The following is a 26,422-nucleotide window of genomic DNA, read 5'->3' as shown; positions in this document are numbered from 1 at the left end:
CTGGTCCTTCCAACGGAGTGGAGGTCTTCCTCTGCTTCCCCCGGCGGGTACAGCGTCAAATACTCTCGAAAACTCGCAACGTCAACTCATCAGATGTTATCATCGTCCAAGCCTCTGCACCATATAGCAGGACGGGTATTATGAGTGACTTATAGAGTTTGGTTTTTGTTCGTCGAGAGAGTCCTTGTCCAGTCTGGAGAAAGCAGAACTAACGGCGCGGGTGTTGAGGCCGATGATATCAATATCATCGGCATACGCCAGCAGCTGTACACTCTTATAAAAGATTGTACCTGCTCGATTAAGTTCTGCAGCTCGAACTATTTTCTCCAGCAGCAGATTAAAAAAAGTCGCACGATAGGGGGTCGCCTTGTCTAAAACCTTTTTTGGTATCGAACGGCTCGGAGAGATCCTTCCCGATCCTGACGGAGCTTTTGGTGCCGCTCAACGTGAGTTTACACAGCCGTATTAGTTTTGCGGGGATACCAAATTCAGACATCGCGGCATAAAGGCAGCTCCTTTTCGTGCTGTCGAAAGCAGCTTTGAAATCGACGAATAGGTGGTGAGTGTCGATTCTCCTTTCACGGGTCTTTTCCAAGATTTAGCGCATGGTGAATATCTGGTCAGTTGTTGATTTACCAGGTCTAAAGCCACACTGATAAGGTCCAATCAGTTTGTTAACGGTGGGCTTTAATCTTTCACACAATACGCTCGATAGAACCTTATATGCGATGTTGAGGAGGCTTATCCCACGGTAGTTGCCGCAGATTGTGGGGTCTTCTTTTTTGTGGATTGGGCATAGCACACTTAAATTCCAATCGTTGGGCATGCTTTCGTCCGACCATTTTTTACAAAGAAGCTGATGCATGCTCCTTATCAGTTCTTTGCCGTCGTGTTTGAACAGCTAGGCTGGCAATCCATCCGCCCCCACCGCTTTGTTGTTCTTCAGGCGGGTAATTGCTATTCGAACTTCTTCTTGGTCGGGCAATGGAACGTCTGCTCCAACGTCATTGATTGAGGTATCGGGTTCGTCTTCTCCTGGCGTTGTGTGTGCACTGCCATTCAGCAGGCTGGAGAAGTGGTCCCTCCATAAATTAAGTATGCTCTGGGCATTGGTGACTAGATCACCTTGGGGGGGTTCTACATGAGCATGCTCCGGTCTTGAAACCTTCTGTAAGCCGCCGCATTTTTTTTGTAGAATTTTCGAGCATTACCCTTGTCGGCCAGCTTATCAAGCTCTTCGTACTTACGCATTTCGGCCTCTTTCTTTTTCTGTCTGCAAATGCGTCTCGCTTCCCTTTTCAACACTCGGTATCTATCCCATCCCGCACATGTTGTGGTCGATCGTAACGTTGCGGGGTAGGCAGCCTGTTTTCTTTCCGTTGCGACACGGCATTCCTCGTCGTACCAGCTGTTCTTTTGCACTTTCCTAAAACCAATGGTTTCGGTTGCAGCTGTACGTAAGGAGTTTGAAATTCCGTCCCACAGTTCCCTTATACCGAGTTGTTGACGAGTGCTCTCAGAGAGCAGCAGTGCAAGCCGAGTGGAAAATCGTTCGGTTGTTTGTTGTGATTGCAGCTTCTCGACGTCGGCACAGAGGCGGGTGCGAATTTTGGCTGCAACAATATAGTGGTCCGAGTCGATGTTAGGACTTCGGAGCGCACGCACATCTAAAACACTGGAGACGTGTCTTCCGTCTATCACAACATGATCGATCTGGTTGGTGGTTTTTCGATCCGGAGACAGCCAGGTAGCTTGATGTATCTTCTTATGCTGGAATCTAGTACTACAGATAACATATTTCGGGCCCCGGCGAAGTCGATCAGCCTCAGCCCATTTGGGGATGTTTCCTCGTGTAGACTGAATTTACCGACCGTAGTACCAAAGATACCTTCTTTGCCCACCCTGGCGTTGAAGTCGCCAAGCACGATTTTGACATCGTGGCGGGGGCATCTCTCATAAGTGCGCTCCAAGCACTCATAAAAAGCATCTTTGGTCACATCGTCCTTCTCTTCCGTCGGGGCGTGGGCGCAAATCAGCGATATGTTGAAGAACCTCGCTTTGATGCGGATTGTGGCTAGACGTTCATTCTCCGGAGTGAATGATAGTACTCGGCGACGGAGTCTCTCTCCCACCACGAATCCAACACCAAACTTGCGCTCCTTTATATGGCCACTGTAGTAAATGTCACAAGGACCTACTCGTCTCTGTCCTTATCCCGTCCATCGCATTTCTTGGACGGCGGTGATGTCAGCCTTTATTTTCACGAGGACATCAACCAACTGGGCAGCGGCACCTTCCCAATTAAAGGACCGGACATTCCAGGTGCATACCCTCAATTCGTAGTCCTTATTTCGTTTTCCATGGTTGTAATCAAAAGGGGGTCTCTCATCCGAGGCTGGTTGTTAATATTCGCTGGGGGTGTTTTTTTACGTGGCGGGTCCCAAACCCAGCGCACAACCCTATGTAGGGGTGACTAGGTTGAGTATCTGTATTAGTATTTTTCACAGCTTTGGAAGTTTTTGTTTCGACTTTATCATTATGTTTCTTCAACAGAGAAAAATGTTACTACTTTGATCAAATGCCCCTAGAAGCCTTATATGTATTATGTTCGGACCGACAATGAAAACATGTTTTCGTGAGAAAAACTGGTTTTCGCCCTAAAACTTCTGTTTTCGTCCATTTAAAATCTGTCAAACAAAAACACATTGAAACCCAGTTTTCGCTGAAAACTACTTGAAAACTTACATACCACTCATTATAATCGGTGCCTCCTCTAGTTTAATCGATTTAATTGGAAATTTTCTGCACGAATTGTAGTGCAACGGCACAACAACAAACACACGCAGAAAATTATTGGCAATGGCTGTAAAATATTTCAGACCAAACCCCATGTTTATTTTCGTGCCGTCATATATCACTACATTCTGCTGGGCTAAACAACAAGTGCTAAATTTTGTGCTGATCATTTATTAGTTGTTTTATTTATTTTCATAAATATCTAAATTTAATTGCTTAACGATTTGTTAAGTTAGGTGAAAGTAATCGAAAGTAATCGAAGTGAACAATAAGTACGGTGATTATGCCTCCTAAAAAGTCAACCAGCAAATTTGCTTGCGGGGCTTGTCTTAATGTTATTCGTGAAGGTACCAGCAGCATTCAATGTGCTCAATGCAGGTACTGGCATCACGTTCGGTGTACCGGACTCAGCAGCGAAGAATTTAGGGCTACAGCTAATAAAGTATTAAAAAACAAATCAGTTTGGAAGTGCGACAAGTGTCTTTGCGAGGTTAGTGTAAGGATATCAGATGCCCAGCGAGATTCTAAGTTAGTTGACAGTGACGTCACAGACGACGAATCCCTCGATAAATATGAAAATTTACACATCAAACTGTCAAGCAAAATTGAGTCGAAGTTCGATAAATTTAAGCAGTCGATTGAGGGTAACCTCTCAGATATAAGGAGTGAGATAAATAAACTGAACGAGGCTATGTCGAAAAAGTGCTCACATTTAGATAAACGAGTTGCGGAAATAGAAAACAAATTAAGTTCATTCTCTTCACTTCCTTCAGAGGAGGTTATTACGGAGATCAATGAGCGTAAGAAGCGGGAAGCCAATGTGGTCGCATTTAATATTACCGATTCCAAGGCGGTAGACGTTAAAGTACGTCTAGAAGAAGATGGAGCACGGTTATCATCAGTCATTCCTGAAGAGCTCCATGACAATATGAAATCGTTCAGGTTACGCAGGCTAGGGCGTCCAACACCCGATCGCTCTAGGCCTTTGCTGATTGAGACACAGTCTGTCACTTATGCCAGAAGTATACTAAGATCCAAACCTGATCCTGGCACACGAGTCTCGTTCAAGTCAGATCTCACTCCGGCTCAGCAGTCACATTTGCAATCACTGAGGGAAAAACTTAAATTGCTGAATGAAAGTGGCGTGAAAAACAAAACCATTAAATACGTGAATGGCACGCCTAAAATTGTTAACACAAACTTTCGCCAAGTCGCCGAGGAAAGGAAATCTAAAGCAGCTACAAGTATTCTACCAGAATACGCGAGGTCTAAGGACAAAACAGAGCGAGTTCCTAACCTCATCAGCAAGTAGTTCGCACGACGTAATATGTATCACAGAGTCCTGGCTTTACTCATCTATTCAAAATAACGAATTCATCGATAGCTCCTATATCACACTAAGGAAGGACAGAGATACTTCGACAGGATGCGAGAGAGGAGGTGGTGTCCTGATTGCTTTTAAACGAATAATTAAAGCTGAGCTTATATCCATTGGGAACAATAACCTAAAACAAATCTTCATAAGGAATTAGAATTATGAGATATACTATGCCCATACTGAAACATTAATACATTTGAGAGAAAAATTTCCGGATTCAAGGATCATGATAGTGGGAGACTACAATTTGCCCAGCAGTACACCGCGCTTTGATAGCGAGAAGCTGCTGTACGATACCACTGCCCTTATTGAGTGTCAACAATTCAATAACATCTTAAATAAAAATAATAAACTGTTGGATTTATGTTTCAGTAATTTGGATCTCTCAATCAACGAAACTCTTGCTTTCACGACTGTGGATAAATATCCCGCCTCTGGAGATCTCCTTGGATTTTCAGCCTAGCCTAATACCAAACTATCCTCCTTCTTATTCGTTTAAGAACGCCGACTATGTGAGTCTTAATGCTTTCTTTTTAAGATCTAACTGGATTGAGCTATACAAAATAAAAGAAGTGGATGATAAGGTTAGTTGGTTTTATAATAAAGTACAAGAAGGTATTTCTCAGTTCGTCCCGGTATATTCGAGGAAACCAAGTAAATTTCCCTGCTGGTTCTCTAAAGAACTTAAAAATAAAATTAAATTGAAGAAATCTGCACATATCAGATATAGGAGGAATAAAACTAAGTCAAATTATAGATGTTTTAGCCAACTGAGACTCGAATGCAAGAAATTAGGTGCAATATGCTATAAGTCATACATTAATAAAGTGGAAAATCTAGTCTCTTCAGACAAAAATGAATTCTGGAGGTTTGTCAAGAACAAAAGGGGTACCGACATGGGAGTCCCAGCTACCATGACATGGAATGACCTAACCGCTCATTCGGGTGCGGAGTTTAGTAATATCTTCGCATCTTACTTCAAAGAGACCTATACAATGAGCCCCCGCGGAGTTGGTCATCATCAATCTGCTGACATTGTAGGAAATGTGGAGCTAAATGAATTTGATGCTAGCCTCAATGAAGTTTTTAAGCAGCTGTTGGCCCTGGATCCAAAAAAAAGGAGCAGGACCTGATGGGCTGCCTAATATATTTCTACGCTACTGTGCTGTTGGGCTCTGTGAACCTATCACGCATATATTCAGTAAGTCTTTTTATCACGGAACCTTTCCATCGGCGTGGAAATCGTCGTTCATCAGTCCCATCCACAAAAACGGCCCAAGATCTGACGTCACCAATTATAGACCTGTATGTATCCAATCTGCATTAGCAAAACGGTTTGAGAAAATTGTCCTGCCTCAGTTGATATCATCATTTAGAAATATCATTTCTCCTAAGCAGCACGATCCACTACACACACAAACATATATTCCTATGTCAACTACATCTTGAAGGCCATGGACAGTGGTATTCCAGTTCATTCAATATATACGGACTTTAGCAAGGCATTCGACAAAGTGGACTCTTATGGTGAAGCTAAAAAATTATGGAGTGAATTGCAATGCACTACCCTGGATCAGATCGTACCTAACAGGAAGAAGGTTGCAAATAAGAACCGATGGACACATTTCAGATGAGTATGATGTCACATCTGGTGTTCCCCAGGGATCCCACCTTGGACCCATACTCTTCAACATATTTGTGAATGACATTGGGAGGAAACTGCAGTCTGAATACTTATTATACGCTGACGATTTAAAAATTTTTCGTAGAATTTCCACCGTTTCTGATATTCACATCTTACAAAACGATATAGATGAGCTGTATAACTGGTGTAAGATAAATAAACTTGTTTTGAATATGAAAAAATGCGCAGTGATGTCCTTCACCCGTGCGCATACGCAGGTACCTTTAACCTACACGTTGAACGACCAAAGACTCACGGAAGTTGAAAACATCAGAGACCTGGGTATAACTATTGACAGAAGACTAAATTTCAAGAAACACATCGATAGAATTACTTCGCAGGCATACAAAGTATTAGGGTTGATTAATCGGATGTGTAGGGAATTTGAGAACAATTGCTCGTTAACCTGCCTATTCTCAGCATTAGTGCTACCTATTCTAGAATAAGGAACAGTGATTTGGTCCCCATTCACAGACTCAATGATCAACAGAGTAGAGAGAATCCAGCACAAGTTCTGCAAAGCGCTGCTATTTCATAACAGACACATAAACGATATCAATTCAACAGAAGACGTCCGAAAAACCCTGAAAATAAATGACCTGAAATCTCGAAGGCAGGTAGCAGACCTCATCTTCTTATTCAAAATCCTCAATGGACTAATTGATGCCCCAAAAATCCTCGCAGATTTTGAAATCGTACCAAATGAGCTTAACTTTAGACAGATGAGGATCCTGAAAACTTGCCGATCGAACAAAAACTTTGTAATCAATGGCCCAAAGGAAAGAATCTGTAGATTGGTAAACTCTCTGCACGGTGATATCAACTTCTTCAGCGGATCTCTACAGAACCTCAGAAGGATCGTTAAAAAAGCTTTATTAAAATACTAGCATACGAACTAGGTTACGTGTTTAATTTCTAATTTTATACGTTTAAGCCTGTTCTCTTATTTATAATTATAATTGTTATTAGATGTATAGTGCCGATTGGCGTTAAATAAATTAAATGAAATACTCGCTCTACTAAATTTTGTATTACCGAAAAGAAAATGCCGTCGGCTTATGTGCAAATGGGATACGTTGCCTCTTCGAAATTTTCATAGAAACGAAAACTGCGCTGTCAAACTGCGGAAGTGACAGCTTATTGCTTACAATATATGGCAAACTAATTAGTATGGAGTCTCAACAGGCAATAGGCACGGCAATACAGCTAGTAAAACATAGATTCTATCCTGTCGAGATGCCCCGTTACCACATTGCCGATATTTATATTTGTTCCATTTATCGGTTATCGATTAGAACGCGGCTAACTGAAAAAAATATTCAAAATACTTCAATGTTATGACTTAATTCTTTTCGTTCATTGTCAAAAATTTCAATTACGTTCGGTTTTGTGTAAATTTTTCAAGTTTGTGAATTAAATCACAATAAATCTTGGATAAAATTATTGCAAAAGTAAGCACATGTGTGGATACTCCCTTCTAATTTAAGACTAATGTTTCACTATTTTACAGCAAAAAAATAAAGCAATTAGTTAAGCTTGTGCATAGGTGGTTAATTAATTCAACATAAATATATTGTTTGTAGAAAGTTTTTTATTTACCAAACAATATCAGACTGGTGCTAGCAAGTTATAAAACATAACTCAACAAGCAAAAAAAAAATATTACGCGACCATTTCTTAATGGATATATCGCAAGAATTAAATAATAGTGCGGAACTTGAATTGGAAAATCAACAAGAACAGCGTGTACTTCATATGGATGGTAGACATTACATGTGTTTGTTTGTGTTCCCACAAATTATTGTAACCTTTTTTACAACCAGAGCTAACTGCTAAAATCGACAAGGTACTCACGCACCAGCATGAACTAATAGCATTGGTTAGAAAAGCGTCTAAACAAAATATATGCCTACCCATAGTCAAAAAAGAAGAATTGAGTCCTTTTAAACACGACATAGCCAGCAATGCAGCAGCACATGTAAGAAGGAATTTTGTATTTTATATTCTTCAACTGTTTTGAAACGTGCATGTAAATTATTAGTTACCAGCTTTCAAATGTATACTCGAACGCAAAAGTATGCATCAGTTTTAACGCCATAATAATAAATAAACGCGGGGAATTATACAACTTTTGGTGGATGAGTGATTCATACTAGGGCAATTCACAATCTGGTGCAATTATGGTTACTTGTAATTGACAGTTTTCCTTTCCAGATGCAATAAAGTTCGACGGTTATACAAATTTAGTTGATAAACAGGCGCAGTGCATAGCAATGATGGATTAAATAAAAATTACTTTCATAATTTTTTTTTTGAGACAATAACATTTCAGTTGTGAATTATATGTATTAAATATATGTTTTTGGAAACAAGAGCAAATATTTTTATTTACTTTAAAATACGTCGTAATATATTTAAATATAATTAAAACAAAAAGAGCTAAATCGTGTTGATATTTTATTAAAAATGTGCTCTCATTGTCAAGAGACAACCGTAATTGTAGAACACGACGTATGCAATACAATTATTTTATTAATTCTTAATTATAAAGTGGGATTCAACTTTTTTAAATTTGCTATTTTGAGGTTAAAATTAAAAAAAAATATATACCGAAAAAATTTAAAATATTTGTTATTATAAAAAAAATGAATGCAATTGTTAAATTATTTTTAATGCATTATTTTTCAACATGGCAGTGTCGCAACAGCAAATAATCACATCATTAACTTTAAGAAATAATAATATAATTTTAATTAATAACAATAGCCATACTACATAGCTCAATAAAAAAGTTCATAATTTTTAATTAGTTTTATAATCTTTATTTTTATCTAGAGTCTCTCTGAAACTATTACAAGTCCAATAGCGGTACTCAAAGAGGCCAAAAGAGGTAACTATAATGCTTATATCAAATTTTATTAAATAAATATTTTATTTACTTTAAATCACAATTTTTGCATTTTTCAGTGATTGCTGAACTTAAAGCGATTATAAAACAAGCACCGTTTGTCAAAGGTATTTAATAATAATACTAAAATTTAAATTTTTTTTTTCGTTTATATAAATTTTTTTTTTATTATTGTAATCATATACATATTTTCAAATTGATTGATTCAAATTGATATTTTATTATTATATTTTTGGCCACAATTCCGATTACTTTGGCGCCGCGATCTGAAGGTACCGTTGGAAAGAGGAAGTCCTCCTGATTAAAAATAGGGTTATAGGGTCCGCAAACGCTTAGTTTACGAGATATTCGACCTTAAAGTCCGAAAAATCGCAAAATTGGACCATTTCAAGACGCTATTTCACCACATTAAACGCACTTTTTTCACATTTTTCACTTCAAATTAATTAATTTACACTATTAACTTTTAAATAAAACCACATTTTACACATTTAACAGGTTTTTTACCTAAAAAATCTTTATTTTAAAAATTACATTTTACACTTGTTTGAACCTCATTTGTTTACCAAAAATTACGACGAAATGGAGCGCTGCCATGTGATGATAAGGCAATTCGCTGAAATTCCTCTTTTTTCGCAAAAATTCCTCTATTCATGCATATGGATATTTTCTTGTATAAATTTATTAAGCAAATAAGCAATATTATATACGGTAAATGTTCAGCAGAGCGGCTTTTCCGAAAACGTGCACCAATTTTCACGGGAATTGTCTTAAAAAATTCGTTTTTAATTCCGATTCACGAATATGTATGGCGCGTTATCTAATTTTATGTTATTAATTGGAAAAATAAAAAGAAATTAAAATATCGATATTCTCAATATTAGAGTCAGAAAGAAAATTTGTAAAAATGAGAAATACATATTATAAAAATAATAATAATTGGAAAAATAAAAAGAAATAAAAATATCGATATTCGCCGTCATTATTATAATGAATTATAAATTTTCCTAGTATGTATTTCTCATTTTTGCCAATTCACGATCAGACTCGTATATTGCGAATATCGATATAAAAACGCTGTGAAACGCTAAAAAATTCTTCACTTTTGGTTTTTAAGGTGTGGCAACGCTGGTTTTCCTCGTAAATATAAACACTCTAAACTTTTCAGCCATAAATTTTATATGTGATTTTAAATTACTAAATTTGGCTGAAAAATTAAGAAATGAAAGTGAAAATCGAACTGATTTCAATGTTAAGAGTGTATATTTATTTATAGTGAAAGAAAAACGTGAAAAATTCTGTGAAACATGGAGAAATAGCATGTGTTCTTAGTGCGAATTTTTGAATTTTTAAACGTGAATATTTTTAAAAATATTAGCTATTTTCACATGATTTTTGGATATTCCACCTCTATAGAAGCACCCCTATCCGTATATACCCCATTTATACGGAAATTCGGTTTTTTTACCCCGCCGCCAAAGTAATCGGAATCGTGCCTATTTTTGTATAATACAGTGAAATTTTTTTTTTTATTATTATTATTCTTTTTGTTAAAGATCAAAACAGTACCATAACTTCCAAAGAAAGTCAATGCAGTCAGCATACGAACTATAAAAAAGTCTTACCTGAAACACCATTCCAATCTGTGTTAGATTTTAAAGTGTTTGAAGAACTGATTAAAAACTCGGAAGAAGCATATCAAAATTTGGTGAGTTTAATTTCTGTTATTTAAATATAAATATTATTTTATACTTCAATTTTTATTATATTATTTATTTAATTTGCAGATAACGGAATTAACCGCACAACACATATATAATTCTGTTAATTTTCTGAAAGCCTCATGGCGTCGCATAATGAGCGATCACGTTGCGCAGCATTTTTGCTGGACAGGCACACTAGAAAAGCCAGCCATACGCACATTGAGCGTGACGAAAGCATTGAAAGGTTAGTGTTTAGCGCCTGTATATAGTGCACTTACTATTGTATGTCGTTGCACAATTTACTCATACAATTTAATTTCTATTTTTCTCTTTAGAGGCGTATCAGCGTAAATTTGATTTTTGTACTAACGACGATTTTCAACGCACAATTCAACCATTTTTCCAACATGCAAAAACACGTTTGCAAAAAAAACAAAACTATGAGAAATTAAAAGCGGCCAACATAACATTGTAAAGTTACATGTATGTACTTAGCATTTAAGTTTAAGTTGGAGCTAAGGTAGGTTTTAATTTTTGCGACGAGAAAATTACGTAAAACTTAAAATTTGAGAACTCAAGAAATGTCGTTTTTTAATATTTACCATTTTTATTATAACTGAGCCGAAACGGGAATTATTAATAGTATTAATTTGCTAAGTTATTGTAAGATATGTACATATGTAGATTAAGCGCTTAAAAAATCTAAACTAAGCAATTCAATTGAATTTACATCAACCAAACGAAGTATGCGAATTTCAGTGACGTTGAAAATATTTGAAATTTGTACTTTGAACCCAGCTTCAATAACCAGTGCGACACGTGTTATGAAAACCAATTTCGGTAAATGTTCAACAGAGCGGCTTTTCTGAAAAAATGAACCAATTTTAGCGGGAAATATCTTAAAATTATTGTTTTTAGTTCTACTTTAAGAATATATATCTAGTATATATTACAATATATTTTTTGGTTTAATGAAAAAATATCACATTTTCCATGCTCTGATTGTTTTTGCAATATCGATACTTTCGATATTCGATAATGAACGAAAATCGAGAAAAAATGTGAAAAACAATTTTACAAAATTAAAAATATCAATCATTCAATCGTATGTGGGTAATATAACTTTCCTAAAGCCTCAAAAATTGCATGTATTCTTTCACCATAACTAAAAAATTTTCGTTAAAAAAAAATTCTGCCAAATACCCTAAAAATACGTCTCTTTTCGCCCGTGCGTACGCACTTCGCGCCATATTCTTTCTATGTTTTTAGTTTGCGCGCCACTGTCTGGATCTACAAAATTGTAAGAATGGTTTACGGTTAAATGCCTAAAACTTCTATCAGATAGATAGATTAGTAATTGAGGCATGCACTGCGACCATGGGTCTATTGTGCCCTCTCCGAACTCACAAAGACTCGCTTAGCCCCAGCCTATTGATAAAGTCCAATATCCTGCTGGATGCTATCGAGGCGATGTGATCCTTATCCGGAAACATGGATCCGAGGGCCTTCGACCTGCGCCTACAGACTGCGTTGCAGTCGAATAGCAGGTGCTCCGGGGTTTCAGGCTCACTGTCGCAGAACCGACAGTTAGTGCAAGATGAAAGGTCCATGTTCGCTAAATGCCTTTTTAACTTACAGTGGCCGGTATAGAATGCTACCAGGAGCCTGAGTTTATTTCTTGGGAGGTTTATTAACGTCTCGAACCTCTTTTGGTTATACCCCCCAACTAACAGCTTGGCATGACGCATCCCGTGCGCTCGCTGCCAGTGTGTCTCCCTGCACGGTCTTTCCTCTTTGCGGAGCAGTTCCTTCACCGTATGGGGACCCACTCCAGTGAAAGGTTCGGGCCCCACCACAGTAGTGGAGGCTGCGGAGCGGGCAAGCTCGTCAGCCAGTTCATTGCCGGCTATTCCCCTGTGACCAGCCACCCAGATCAGGTGTACCTGGTTCTTTTCGGCTAGGTTGTCAAGCCTTCCTCTACACTCCTGTAGCGAAGAGATCGCTTTTAGTGCCGCTTGACTATCGCTGAGTATAGCTATTCGCTCGTTACGATAGTTGCGGTGGAGGTTAGTTTTTCCCTGAAGGCACCCCAGTTTGTTCTTCGAGGGTTGTGTCTCGGGGCAAGTTTCCTGACCTCCACCTTCAGTGCGAACCTTATTATCCAGTGGTCTGACAGGGAGGGCTCCGTTGAAACCCTCCACCCTGAGACCCATCCGTTAGCATGCTCGCTGCTGAAGGTGATGTCCAGCACCTCCCTCCTGCTTATAGTTATAAAAGTGGGTTCACAACCCACATTCTCAATTGCTAAATTACTACCTAATACATATTCTAGTAGAGACTCATCCCTTGCGTTGCAATCCGTGCTCCCCCATTCCACATGGTGAGCATTCGCATCACATCTGATGATGAGGGACAGCCTGTGCCTCTTGCAGTACTCCACGAGCCTAATCACTCCCTCAGGGGGTGCTGCTGCTGTCTCCCCTGGGAAGTAGGCTGATGCCAGGACGAAGCTTTTGCCTTCCCAGTCCCTGGCTTGTACCGCCACCAGATCCTGCGTCAGGAATTCTGAAATGCAGAAGAAATCGACATTATCCTGACCACTATGCACGATCTAGGTCTCTCGCTAGAGAGGTCCCAGATTACCTTGTTTTGTTCCGTCTTGAGGCCTTTGTAGACCCAAGGTTCTTGGATCAACAGAACGCCCAACTTCTCCGCTGTGAACTTGCTCGTAATCACTGCTGGGGCCCCAGCCGCGTGATGCAGGTTCACTTGGGCAACTTCCACGTCGCCGACCATTAAGGTAGTGGCTCGAGGGGGGCATGTCCACATCCCCTCCGTCGTTCGCGCTGCTGTCCACATGGTCGTGGTCCTCTAGTCCCTCGAGGAGTCCCTGGGTGGAGGGTAGCACGGTTTCCTGGGCATCTAGGACGTCAGCGGTAGCGACCCTCATGGTCTGCTCAACCCTGCTCACGCCCGGTTGTTTTGCCACGGCGTCCACCTGCATCCTCTCCACCACCTTGCTTGCCATCGTTGTTGTCTGTATTGACGCGCTACCACTCGGCTGGGTGGCAGTCTTTCCGTCCTCATTGCTTCCTGTGGTCACGGGTTTGTGCGGCCTCATGACCACCATGCTGAACCTGTAGAACAGGCGGAAGCTCGCTGCACGTACGTACCTGTACGATTCATCACCTATGTACAGGTACAGTCTCCATCCTCGTAACTCTCCTTTCTCTTCTAGCTGGCTGCTGACGACGCGCCAGGCCGCGATGCTAAGGCCCCGGTTTTGATTTTTAATTAGATTCAGGGCAAACTAGTACGGCTTGTCATCGCTGCGGGGGAGGAACACTGTCATCCCGTGCATGACCGGCAGGTCCTCCGCCCTTTTTGCACAGAGAACTGCACCGGTCCAGCCACCTAACTTTGGGGTAAATTCCCGCAGCCAGTCGGCGGACGCCTGGTCATTGCAGTCCACCTGTAGCATGCCACCTCTAAATTCCACCCCGCGGAAGGATGCCGCGTATTCGGCTCCGCCTGCTACCTCTTCCAGGAGGAGGTTCTGGAGCACCGTGAGCTGCTCCGACTCCAACGATACCGCTGGGTAGGCCTGAGGCAGTACAGCCATGCGGATGCCTTTGACAGCATCCGCATACCTGCGCCGCCCCTCCTTCACCCGGGGGGGAGCCGGTGCTGATGGTTGTCCTTAGGCTCTCCTGCTGCAGTCCCTCAGCCTTTTCGAACTGGGGGGCGCCTGTGGTGTCAGCTGACCGCTCTTCCTCTTCACGGTCTCTGCAAAGGTGACCACATTCCCGTCACCACGCATTTCGGTCAGTGATGGACTAACCTGGCCACGGTCTATAGACCGGCTGCCTTGCCACGTTCCCTTGTTGGGAATGTCCCGGTATCGGCGTACCGTCGCTTGGCCAGGGACTCCGCCGCTTCGGGGGTCATCCCATCCCAGAGGTACTGCAGATACCATTTAAGGCAGGCACCGCTCATGGCCTTCTTCCGAGGGTCATCGTACCCGCCGGGTCTGTCCGCCGTTGGGAGAGATCTCTGCCCTCCCCTCCTGCGCCTCCTGCGTGCACCACCGGCCTCTGCCCGATGTGACTCTCCCGAGTCCGAGTGGATTGGCCTATTTCGGTGGGTCCTGGTGGTGCTTTGGGCTGCATCCGCGGTCTTGATGTCTGTTGAGCGCCGGGCGCCGCTGCAAGAGGGCATATCGTCTTCGTCCTTCCTGACATGCTCCTCGAACAGCACCCGCTCTTTTGGCGAGAGAGCATCAAGGTAGCGAAACTTCCGTTTAGCTCCCTAATCTCGCCGGCCTCCAGCTGCTCCGCCTGCTTTCTCCTTCTCCCTGTCGTGTTCCGTATCCGTTGTCCTAATTCGTTGCCTTGTCGATTCATCGTGGTTTGTTGTTTTTGTTGTTTTTGTGTTTGTATTTGGATCCATTTTGTTCTTACGACCCTTGGCTCAACGGGGTGAGCTGTCGGGTCTTCTTGTTTAGTGGGGAACTAGGAGGTCCGCCACGCCAGAGCCCCTTGGCGCGGTAAGGCCACAGTTACACCCCAATTCGGCCCGGTGTTGGGGAGACTCCGTTAGAAGACAGCCGAATGTTCCTTTTGGCTGCAAATCATCCAATGAGCACGGGTCGCATGACACCCTGGATTAGGAGGTGGTAGTCCTTGGTCGCCGCCCGCATGCGGCGCCCGACAACCTGCCTGGATAGTGCCAGTCAACACCATCCACACCGGTTGGGGGGGCGCCGAGTATGCCTTGCGACTAAGCCTCTGTACCGCGGCAAGGTGCCTACCATTAGCAGAGATAATTTTACGTTTCCTACCAGTCTGTGTCTGTGTCTGCGTCTGCGGTGATTGAGAAAAGATATTTAAATTGACACTGCTACAGGCGGATTCACCAAAGTCGCTGAGTAAGGTGACAATGTAATTTCCACATATTTTTGTTCTACAGTTGGAGATGGAGTTTCAACGAGAAGTAGACGAGTACGCCCGAGCGATGGGCGGCCCAAACCACGAATCTTAAACTGGTCCACGTTACCAATCAAGTCCGGAGGCAGAACTGAGAGGATATTAGCTATGTCCTCTTCAAGTCGGTCTTTACCGTCTGCTTTCGTTGATTCAGTGACATTTAACAAGACGACGTTCGATTCACGTCTCTTACGTTCAGCGAAGACGTCTTCTGCTGGAGCAGGAACAGTAGAGCAGGTTTTGAGCTTACCTTCAATAGTTCTCAGTCTGCTTTCAAGCCCAGTACATTTGTCATCCGTATGCTTGTGCTTCTTGGTTAGGTTCGAGACATACTTCCTGATGTCAACAATATTTTTTTCGATGGAGGACTTAAAACTATTAAATTTGCTGTCGAACGAGGCAGCAAGTTTAGAATATTGAGCATCAAGCAGATTTTTAGCTTACACATAGTTATATTGCCATCATCATCGCTTTCGGATTCAGGGTCGTCTTCGCACCCTGAACAACAACACTAACCTCTAATTTACAGAGGTCACATTTCCATTGGAAGCCTTGCAACTTGATATTATTATCTAGTTCAGTGAATTCAGGTCTAGTGAGCCTAGTGCATTTAGAATGAGTCCATATACGGCAACCAGTACATAATACACTTGGTGATTTAGCATGAACGATGGAATTCCCTTAGGAGGCATGTTGGGCGTAAAAACTTGAATTTTCGGTAAAGATCAGTTATAAAGTAGCGCAACATCACACTAAATATCAATTATGCATCTTCTGCATCTTTGATACCGATAGCAGATAAAACGGCGCATCCTTGCAAAATAATACATTTTCTAATGTAATATTGTTCTTGAGATTCCTGCGAAGTCGTAATCTTCCGATTGTAGTGGCATCTATGTAGATTTTTATTTAAATCACATTAGGTTTATTTTAAACTATTAAATTAGGTTTATTTGAAATTACTAAATTAGGTTTACTTTAAAACCAATTAGGTTTATGATAAATATTTTAGATGATGCTATAATACGTTTTTCCAGTTTGATGACCATAAAATGACTGACCGATGTCGTCATTTAACAGTAGTAAGTGTTAAAAGTTAGGTTCACTTGCAAAATTTTATTGCTTGTATATTTACTGGAATTTTTAAGTTTAATTTTGTGATCTAGCAAGCGATATTTAACAAATGTCAGAGTCAAGTTTTCGTCGGGCAAATTTCGAAGGCAGTTACCACCCCTACATTGGTGGATAAAGTTAAAAGTCAGTGTGACACTTTATCCAGCTGCTCAATTTTTGCTCCCGATAACTCAATCAATTTATCAAATTTATTAAAATGAATAACAAATGAAGTGTCACCGAATAATAACAAAGGAAAAGTATCGTACACATAATTCTTATTTATATTTCTTCCTAGGAGTTGGTGGAATTAAAAAAAAACATTTTTTTTAATTTTCGAAGTTAAGCTGCGAACACTCCATTAGCAAACAGGGCTGGTCGGAATACCCCTAATATGTTTCTGCTTAAGGGGTTATATACAGTTAGAAGTACGAAAAGAAGCAAAATTTCCATTTCTTTATATTTATTGATCCAAAAATTTGAACACTAATGCCAGGTTTCACAGTCCATACTTAAGTTATGCTTAAGTACTGAAAATAGGACACTTGAGCAGTGCTTAAGTAACAGCGGATTTTTGTTTTGAATTTTCAGTTATTTGTGAAAAGAAGAAGAATAACTTTTGATAATTTTTCTTTCGTTCCAAATCTACTGCTAAAATTTTCATTCCAAATCATATTTTCCTTTCATAACTTCATTGAAAAGTTGTTACTTTCTTCTAATAGCTTCATGCCTTGTTCGTGCTTCGCATATATTATATTTATTTTCGCTTTATATTTTTCTTCCGTCAATTTTGCTTTCATATCTGCTAACTTTGCCCAAACATTTTTCGCAGTTTCTTCAAATTTTAGTTCAACGTTTTATGTAACGTTGTCGGATTTCTTTGTAATGTTTCTGGTAATTTTTTACTTTAACATGCCTTACCATTTATTCCCTTATCATTTTCCACTTGAGTCGTGTTTTCGAAATCCACTATGCTCTCTATTGTATCTTCCTCCAATATCACGGACTCAATTTTAGAGAATTGATAAAATCATAGATTTGAAATATCATGGAAATAAAATAAAGTGTATACACTCACAATAAATATTTACGGCAATTTGGCAAATTGGAACTCTCATTTTCGTTTACACCAAAAGCTCTGCCAACAGATGTTGAACCTTCGCCACTTTTTAGACAGTCAGTAAAATAAAATTGCTTATTGCAATTTTCTAAGATAACAATCTAACACAATTTTAGCTTTTGAAAAGTTATTAACAATTCCTTTTGCTACCCTTACTTCTTATTGTTTGCTGAGGTATACTCGCCGTGTCCAGGGTTCGTTACAATAAATTTGTAAACAGTGGGGACTCTCTACGAATCGTAATTCGAATAATTTTTCTTTTAGTCACAATTTGTGTGTGGGTGTACTGCATGAATTAAATACATGTGGGGTTCGCTACCCTCTTCTGTCCAAAATACCCAAAATAAGTATGCTCTTTTACAATACAAATGTAGATTTATTTTTTCACTTTCAGTTTAAACGTACAATAATCTTCCTGTTTTCACTTCTTCTTAATTACAAAACGTTATAATGTATTTCTTAAGATGGGGTGCAATAACGTCACTGTGACTTTATTTCCATTTGAAATGGAAATAAAGCCGCAGTGACGTTATTACCATTTACAATTATTTGTACCATTTTGATTGATTTCGTTGCATCAATGTCGGTCAAAGTGTCCAAAAATCTAAAAAAAATGTTTTTTGGCCTCTTCGGGACCCGTATCCAATATGCCACAGACGACGTTAGCAATGTATCTCCCAGACGAGTCGTTTGTCTCGTCAATCGATATCCACAAATATTTGTTTTTTATTTGCATTCTTATGGTTTCAAGAGTTTCGTTGTAAATTTCACCAACTATTCTACGCATGGAGGTTTCAGAAGGAATAGTTAAATCTACATATTTTCCAAAAAAAACTTTTTAGGTTTTCATTCCTTAATTTATAAAGTGGAATGTCCGATGCAACTAATGCTTTGCATAAATCTTGCGCGAACTAATTTTGATTGGAACTTGTGGTTTGAGTTAATAATGGCTGCGTACTTGTTGATGATTTTTTTTCCGCTTCACTATGTGCCAAACGTGCGATTGCAAAGAGTATAATCTTTCTGACGACACAGACTTGTTGCAAGCTTTGCAAAACAATACGACGCCATCAGTTTTAAAAATAGGATATTTCGCGACATAAGAAGCTAATTTGTCCGTTTTTCGCTGTTTTGCTTTCGGCATTATCTAAATTATAGAATAAAATAAATAAATCACTTTGTTTAATTGAAATTGAATAAATTTACCTCACTCCATTCTGCAACTAAAAATTAGCTACATGCCCGGCCACGCTATATAACTTTATGTTAGATATGGTAAACTTCAAAACATCTGTTCACAGAGATGTGACAAATGATAATTTGTGTATCGATAATTTTTCAAATGTAATCGAAATTATGAAAATGGCTACTTGAAATTGCATTTTTGCATAAAATTGCATTTATTCAAATTGCTTCATAAAATTGTATTTATTTGCAAAATTGACACTAAAAAGTCATTTTTGTAAAATATTGCATTTATTGCTAAAATTGCAAAAAATTGCAACAACAAGTTTAGTTTAAATTAAAGAAAAATTTACAAAACGTATTTCTAATTAACCGGCATTAAAAATGCGATCACGACAAACAACTTGCAAATGCAATTTTTGAGTTGCCCTATTTATAACATTTACAATTGTTGGTGAAGCGAATACACTATATGAAAACTGTTCTGTTATTATCGTATCTACATATATAAAATTTTTTATCTTCAACATGTTTTGACATGCCAAATTCCATTGATACACTTTCATTTTGGAATACTGCGATAACATCCTCAAAGCACATTGGTGCTTTAGGATATTCTTTTTGCCTTAGTTTTAACAGCTGTCTTCTTATAGTACCAAATTCTACTAAATGTGCCGAATCTTTGAATTTTTTGCATTCCTCATCATAGATCTCGCGAACGCCTGTTCTTTTGAGTGACGCCGTCTTACACTCATTTTTTATAGAATTTAATAATTCTAGTTTTTTTTTATTAAATCTTTTTGTGAATCGTGATTGTGGACATTGGTGGAATTTCTATTTCGGTTGCAATATCTGCTACTATTAAATTCCACTATAGCACTTGCTTTACAAAAGCGGTTATAACATTGATAATATGTTATTCCATTTCGGTTGTATTTTTTTCTATAAATTTGTTCTTCACTTCTAACTAATAGTAATTTGGAGGTTTGCTTAAAACCAGGTATTAACTCGTATTCTAAGATTGCATAAGTTTCCATTTTTACAATATTTACTTTTTGCAAGAGCACGTGGACAACTAATATTTAACAAATGTCAATCCTATTGACAAATCGGGTGGGTGTAATCGGATTTGAAGTTTCAAATAACAGAAGGTAGCGTTACCAGAGTACGAAATTAAAAAGTGACTTTATTTCTCATTTTCAATATGTGGAATGTGTCTTTATTTCCCATTTACAGTCCATTTTAATGTGTTCTTACTTCCATTTCACTTGGAAATAATGTCCAGTGCCTTTATTTCCATTCCAAGTGGAAATAAAGTCACAGTGACGTTATTGCACCCCACCATTTCTTAACTGTTAACTCTATTTGCCGCGCGAGTTATTTTCTTTAATCAATGAATATATATTTTAAGTCCAATGAAGAACTGTTTATTTATTAAATATGTACTTATAGTTATGACAATGTACAATGAACAAAGAACGTATATTATTGTGTTGTGTTTCTTTATATAGCATTTCTTGTAATGTGCAACACACCTAATACTCATGTTCTCCCACTCCTCCATTTTCATCACTTTGGTAAGTTTATCGCTAAACTTACCAAAGAGAATGTCTTTGGCAGCTAAGATCTCCCGCACTACACTAATTTTGTGATGTTCATTTGCCATTTTTACAAATAAACAATTTTTAACTTTTTTATAAACACAACAAGTGGGCAAACAACATTAAACACACACAACATGTGTTTTGATTGAATAGGGATGTGATAACAATCAAAACAAATTATCGATATACATATATTTACACATACATATGTTTAATTTATCAAAATAACTTTATAAAAATATTTTATTTTATTTAAAAATTCACAAGTATACAAGAACTTGTAATTGTAGAAATTGTGGTTTACAAGTGCAGAAAACTACAAGTTTTGTCAAAACTTTAATGAAACGCAATTTGTCAACACTTGTGAAAATTAAACTTGTGATTGTAACTTGTAAACTTATAGAATTGTAGTTTAGTGAAATAGGCCCCAGGTTTAGTATCAGGATTGTCTGGGTGTACATTGCTTTGTAGATTATCTTTATGTACAATCCTCCCCTTCGTTGTTAAAATTGTGTCCTCACGATTCTCCTTGACTGTCTGTTTAATGTAGCGGCGTGTAAATTTTTCGCGACGATTTTGTTTCTCGTATACTTCAACACCTGGAGTATATAAATTATTCAAATGTAATGTTTAATTCAAAATTACTTTATTTGCCGTCATCTCGGCTTAGTTGTCAAGTATAAAGTGAAACTTATAATTATCCCTAACTTAGCTCAAGCCACCAACCCGCATCGCGTTGTGGCTCCTCTGCTGACGTTTTGCTGACCTTGCGCCTCGTGCATGGTGTTAGTTTACTTTGATGTCTGGCCAATGTTCTCACGCAAAATGTGCTAACTTAGCGACATGTGCAGAGTGGTAGGCTCTTATTACGACGGGAATTAGGGTGTGTCGTTTCCTCGCGATAACTTTAGGGTGTGTCGTTTTCTCGCGATAACTTATATTTTATTTTGTCGTTTTTTATTGTGGTATGCTAACATGCGTTCTTGTTTTTCTTTTAATATGTCCTTGATTTCACTAAATTTATTTCTTTCAAAAAATATGTCAAAAGGTTCACGATTTGTCACTGAATGTATAGTTCTATTATATTCTTTCACTTCGTTGAATATTTCTTCATCCGCGGTACTTTTTTTTGCGATTTGAGAGCGCATGATTTCTAAAATTGTAGAGTAATTTATTTGATTTGATTTTATTTATTTTAAAATTTTACGCTTATTTCACTTAACTTTTTTCTTCTTCATTTCACTCTTTTTCGCTTCACTTCACTTTTCCGCAAGTATGTATGTCCTCTTCGCTTGAAGTCTTCACTGTAAATGAGTCATGCTTGTCAAACATGAGTGGAGACAATCAAATTATCGTCCGTGATATATCAAAAATTTTTGATTTTCATCAAACAGAGCCGACAACAAGTCGGTGTAGCGTACGTGTAGCCGACGAGAGCCGACGACACCAACACAATTAAAGTGTTTGATGCAATTATTTGATCGTCTCCAGGGCACTTAACCGTTCGACTTGAGCGTTTGATGTCGAATCACTTGGTGTAGTCATAGTATGCTGTATATGTAGTTTATCATACAGTGCTTTTGACGCTATGCTTCTGAGTCCTGCTATAAACGTGCGAACTGCTTTAAATTGCACTTCTGTGGTTATAGCTCGTGCCACTTCCTCATTTTTATGAGACATTTCAATTTTAGACAGGATCAAATTTAATGCTTGGTTGATTTGCTCATAGTACATAGTGAGTTATAAGTTATTTTGCTTCATTCTCATCATTTCTTCTTCCAGTACGTATTGTGGGCGTTGGTCGGCATATGAATCGTCCAATCGATCGATGATGTCATCGAAATTTAGTTTGGTATTGTTATTCATCAGTACTTGTGCGGCTGTTCCAATAATTTTTGACTGTATCATCATGAGTGCTTGGATATATTTATTATGTCCTTCGAAGTTCTTGATACTATCCATTAATCTCATATCCATTTTTCTCCAAGCTCTATAATCATTTTGGTCTCCGTTGAATGCGGTGAGGATTTTAAACATATTTAAATCAATATCTTCTGGACTTGTAAATGAACATTTGTAATCCGTTGATGGAGGTGGGAGGCTCAGATGATCGTTTTCTTGTATACACATCCTTCGTCGTAGATCTGCTATTACTACTTGCATAGTTGCTACTTCTGCTGAGGTTGCCATTTTTATAAATTTTTTTAAAAAAATTTTCACTTTATTATAAATTTTTCCCTTTTTTCTTTATTTATTTATCCTTCTATGAAGGTTTGTTTTGTTTTATGAGACCGTGTCCCTTGTAGATTTTACGACCGACTTATTGAAGGTTTTTATATCCGGAATCCTTGTTATGCGGTCCCTGCTCGGGCGCCAGTTATTTTCTTTAATCAATGAATATATATTTTAAGTCCAATGAAGAACTGTTTCTTTATTTATTAAATATGTACTTATAGTTATGACAATGTGCAATGAACAAAGAACCTATATTATTGTGCTGTGTTTCTTTATATAGCATTTCTTGTAAAAAACGGAAAGTTTGGATTTTTTTTAGGTAGCAATTATTTCATTACACGAATGTTTTTATTTTTTTGATAGTACACTTTATTAACAATGTTTGTGCGAAATTTCGTGGAAAAATATCGAATAGTTTTTAGGGTGGCTGTTTCCCTTACAGGCCTTTTTTTGGCAGAGCCTTGCGGTAACAATTCCCAGGTCGAACAAGTCAACTGAAAGCATAAAAGTAAACAAATTTCATTAGTTTAGTGTAATTCCTTGTGCTTGAACGATCGTTTTTATGACTTTTTTTGTGCACATGGGGACGTTTTATGCAAAAAATGAACCTTTTGGTCACTAGAAATTTCACTAAAAAATACATTTTTTACAAAAAAAGTTTGTGCGTAAAAAGTCGATCGGTTAAGCACAGAAAAATTTCACTACAAACATTTAAAAAAAAATTTGAAGAAAATCGGTTCAGTAGTTTTTCGCCAATCCTTGTCACCGCAAGGTCATTTTTCAAAAAACACCATTTCGAGATATTCGCGTTTAAAGTTTCAAGTTCAGTTTATGCGAAGATAAAAGCGCGCGGTTAGAAGTGCTGTAACTTTTTTTCTACTGCTCAAATCTCTATGAAAATTTGAGAAAATGTTCTCAAGGAGTTGTTAAAAAAATTTCGATTTTTTGAAATTAAAAAAGGTATAACCCCTTAACTGCGATCCCGAATGGCGATATTGAACGTTTATTATGCAATATTGTCGTATTGTGGGTTTTCGATATTTTCGCGAATTTTAAAATTGAAAACGGAACGAAATTAAAATTGCACCTAGGTTGCTGGTATGATCTCTGCGGCTGTAGCATTCTTGGTACATATATACTCCAGATGCTGGTGTCTTGCATCATGTTGCATTGTACGTGCGATTCCATAAGCTTCCATTAGTGTTGTGCAGGCTCTTGAATACAATGTATTCTTTATGGCTACGCTGCGAAATTCAAATATAAACGTTCGAAAGGCTTTAGATTATATTTACTTGTTTAAAGCTGCAACCACATATTCATTTTTATGAGTCATTTCTAATTTTGATAAAATGACATTCAATGCTTAGTTTAGTTAATCAAAATATACATGAACCGGTAATTCTTTCTGTTGGATACGCATCATCTCTTCTTCTAATACGTATAATGGTCGCTGGTCTGCATATGAGTCGTCAAGTCGATCAATTATATCGTAGAACTTTATTTTTGTGTTATAGATCAGGATTTGGGCTGCTCGTCCTGTGATCTTTCCTCTGACCATTATTAGTGCCTGGGCGTATATGTTGTGTCCCTGGAACTGTATTATGCTGTCCATTAGTGTGGTGGCCATAATATTTCCGAAATATATAAACAAAATATTTTTAGCTCACCGGAGCGTTCTTTATTTAACTTGTTTATATCTTATACCATCTAAGGCTAATAATTAAAGGCGAGGCCGAATGCAATTCGAATAATTTTAAGCAAACATCTATGCTTTTCACAAAATTTCCTACTTTGTAATAGCTGTTTGCGAAGAATACATAAAATTGCGTCAAATTTATATTATCTTCACCGATTCCGCACAAATGTGGTTGAACTGTTTCTCCAGCTTTGCACTTATTGATACCTTCAAGTACTTATGTTGAAGCTCTTGCCTGGTAGCAGCATGTATAAGAAATGCTTCTCTGAACTCAAATAAAGTTGTTTTCTTGTTTTTTTTTGCGATGAGTCGGTTTTAACATACTATGAAGCAACAAGGAAACAATCACATCACTTGTATCTACAAAGCAAATATAAGAGTATTATTATTACTCCTTGATACATTTCATAATGTAAAGCAATTGAAGCTAACCTTTATCAATATTGGTTGTTAATTTTTCCAATAATTGAACACCATATTTGTCTTTGACGTAATTGTTAAAACGCGGTATCAATTTGGTTCCAACAAGCAGTTTTATTTTAGAGAATATTTTTTTTCAAAGTCCAATTCGATCTATGAAACAAACAAATCTCTTGTAATTAAATAATCACATAGACGAAACAACGTTTTACCAAACAATATCTGTTGCTTTAGAATTGGCCACTCTGTTAAAATATCGTTTGTTGTAATTGTTGAATTAAAAAACATTTGTCTTGTCTCGTATGTAATATTCCAGTATTCTACCACTTTATCGTACGGTTCAATGTTGTTTTTAAGCCAATATTTCGCTTCGTTTTCGTTTGAATATAAATCTGTATTAAGGTTTTTATCTAAATTCAACGAAAGATACGAACGCAGTTTTGCTGGTTCAGGATTAACAGAAACTTGGGCTTTTCGTAGTTTGTAAATGCTATTGTGGTAGTGCGCGTATAAATTGCCACTTGGCTTTTTACACTTTTTGTATAAGTAGTAAGTATCCTGTAAACAGTAAATTAATAAGCAAACCTAAAATCAAATCCATTTTTTTTTTTAAATCTAATGCATTACCTTAGATTCCTTTGGGAAAAGTTGTATAATTTTGTCCGCTAAATTCGAAAAATAAAATCATGTTGGCTTAATTTTGTTATAAATTAAGTATTCCGTGATCGAGGAACATAAAAGTTTCCGAGTCTTTGTTGATAAACTTTGATTATTTTCAAAGTAATTTAAAACAGCATTTCCATTCACGTTAGATTTTAAAATTCCTAATAACGAAATCTACTAAATTTTTTTTTAAGTTACTCAGAAACGCAAAATAATACTTACTTCATTTAAATCATTAACCGCACCAAGAAAACTAGAAGAAATGGATTCTGTTGATCCTGATCCGGGCGTTGTGCTTTCTGATGAAAAAGATAAAATTTCAACGCGCTGCAATTTGTTTTGATTAGTTATTTCATTTTTTAGATTTTCATTTCATAATTACCACTCCTTGTTCTATTTGCCACTCCTTCAATCTCTGTTCGAAAATAGTTTTGCGTCCCAAAAGTTCTTTGGGGAATAATTCATTAATGTGGCTGCTCTGCATAAACTTTCCTCCGTAATGTTGTGTTCTTAAAAAAAACAACAAAAATTAATACAACGCAAAAACGTTCGCGGCGCCTTTTTTCTTGTAAAATATATTCGAACATACATATGTACATGCATATGTATAGTTAACAGTTAACTTTGGTAATGCTGCACAAAAATTTAATGTACATATGTATGTAGGATTTACTTTAAAAAAAAAGAACACCGCGTTTTAGTTTTAAACTTTATTTCATTTATTTCGCACTTCAAAATTCAGGCGGTGGCGCGACCGCATTATACAATGTCTTCTTCACTGCTGATTGCTTACGTACTGAACTTAACCACTGATGCTTGAACAATGAATCTTAATTTCTAATACAAAAATGGATGATCCATATGGACCGTTACAATGATGGCTGCTGATGGACGCTTCGTCAATTAACATCTGATTTGCAGTGTTGCCATGT

The 26,422-nt window shown here is 37.9% G+C and overlaps 2 protein-coding genes and 1 long non-coding RNA gene across 12 annotated transcripts in view; 2 read left to right on the top strand and 1 right to left on the bottom strand.

Moving 5' to 3' along the window:
- LOC105223375 (uncharacterized) overlaps window positions 1-26,422 on the top strand; it is a 178,979-nt gene that overhangs the window by 6,525 nt on the left and 146,032 nt on the right. For 8 of the 10 annotated variants that reach the window (XM_049458360.1, XM_049458351.1, XM_049458325.1 and 5 more), the window contains 5 exons: window positions 8,694-8,748; window positions 8,826-8,873; window positions 10,323-10,474; window positions 10,554-10,713; window positions 10,805-22,254. In XM_049458360.1, coding sequence (XP_049314317.1) covers window positions 8,694-8,748; window positions 8,826-8,873; window positions 10,323-10,474; window positions 10,554-10,713; window positions 10,805-10,944 — 555 coding nt within the window. In that variant the 3' untranslated portion in view covers window positions 10,945-22,254. Of the gene's footprint in view, window positions 1-8,693; window positions 8,749-8,825; window positions 8,874-10,322; window positions 10,475-10,553; window positions 10,714-10,804; window positions 22,255-26,422 lie in introns of those variants that run through there. The other 2 variants (XM_049458302.1, XM_049458307.1) reach the window with 1 other exon arrangement.
- Window positions 5,973-8,216, top strand: LOC115065923 (uncharacterized). The gene is made up of 4 exons (XM_049458372.1): window positions 5,973-7,309; window positions 7,369-7,620; window positions 7,682-7,836; window positions 7,900-8,216. Exons 2-4 carry the CDS (start codon window positions 7,539-7,541, stop codon window positions 7,948-7,950), a joined length of 288 nt encoding a protein of 95 aa, XP_049314329.1. The 5' UTR covers window positions 5,973-7,309; window positions 7,369-7,538; the 3' UTR covers window positions 7,951-8,216.
- On the bottom strand, window positions 25,261-25,818 carry LOC125778859 (uncharacterized). Its single transcript, XR_007422993.1, has 3 exons — window positions 25,713-25,818; window positions 25,455-25,664; window positions 25,261-25,385 (listed from the first exon to the last, which is right to left on the bottom strand). It is a non-coding gene; the product is annotated as an uncharacterized LOC125778859 (long non-coding RNA).

This window comes from Bactrocera dorsalis, chromosome 1 (assembly GCF_023373825.1).
Source record: "Bactrocera dorsalis isolate Fly_Bdor chromosome 1, ASM2337382v1, whole genome shotgun sequence".
NCBI classification, from domain to species: domain Eukaryota; kingdom Metazoa; phylum Arthropoda; class Insecta; order Diptera; family Tephritidae; genus Bactrocera; species Bactrocera dorsalis.
This window is presented reverse-complemented; position numbering and strand designations above follow the sequence as displayed.

Bases quoted from the DNA above. Each gene is read 5' to 3' on its own strand.
- LOC115065923 (XM_049458372.1), top strand. From the start codon at position 7,539: ATGGATATATCGCAAGAATTAAATAATAGTGCGGAACTTGAATTGGAA. The intron at 7,621-7,681 runs GTAGACATTACA...TTTTACAACCAG, and splicing joins GCGTGTACTTCATATGGATG to AGCTAACTGCTAAAATCGAC. The intron at 7,837-7,899 runs GTAAGAAGGAAT...GTAAATTATTAG, and splicing joins CCAGCAATGCAGCAGCACAT to TTACCAGCTTTCAAATGTAT.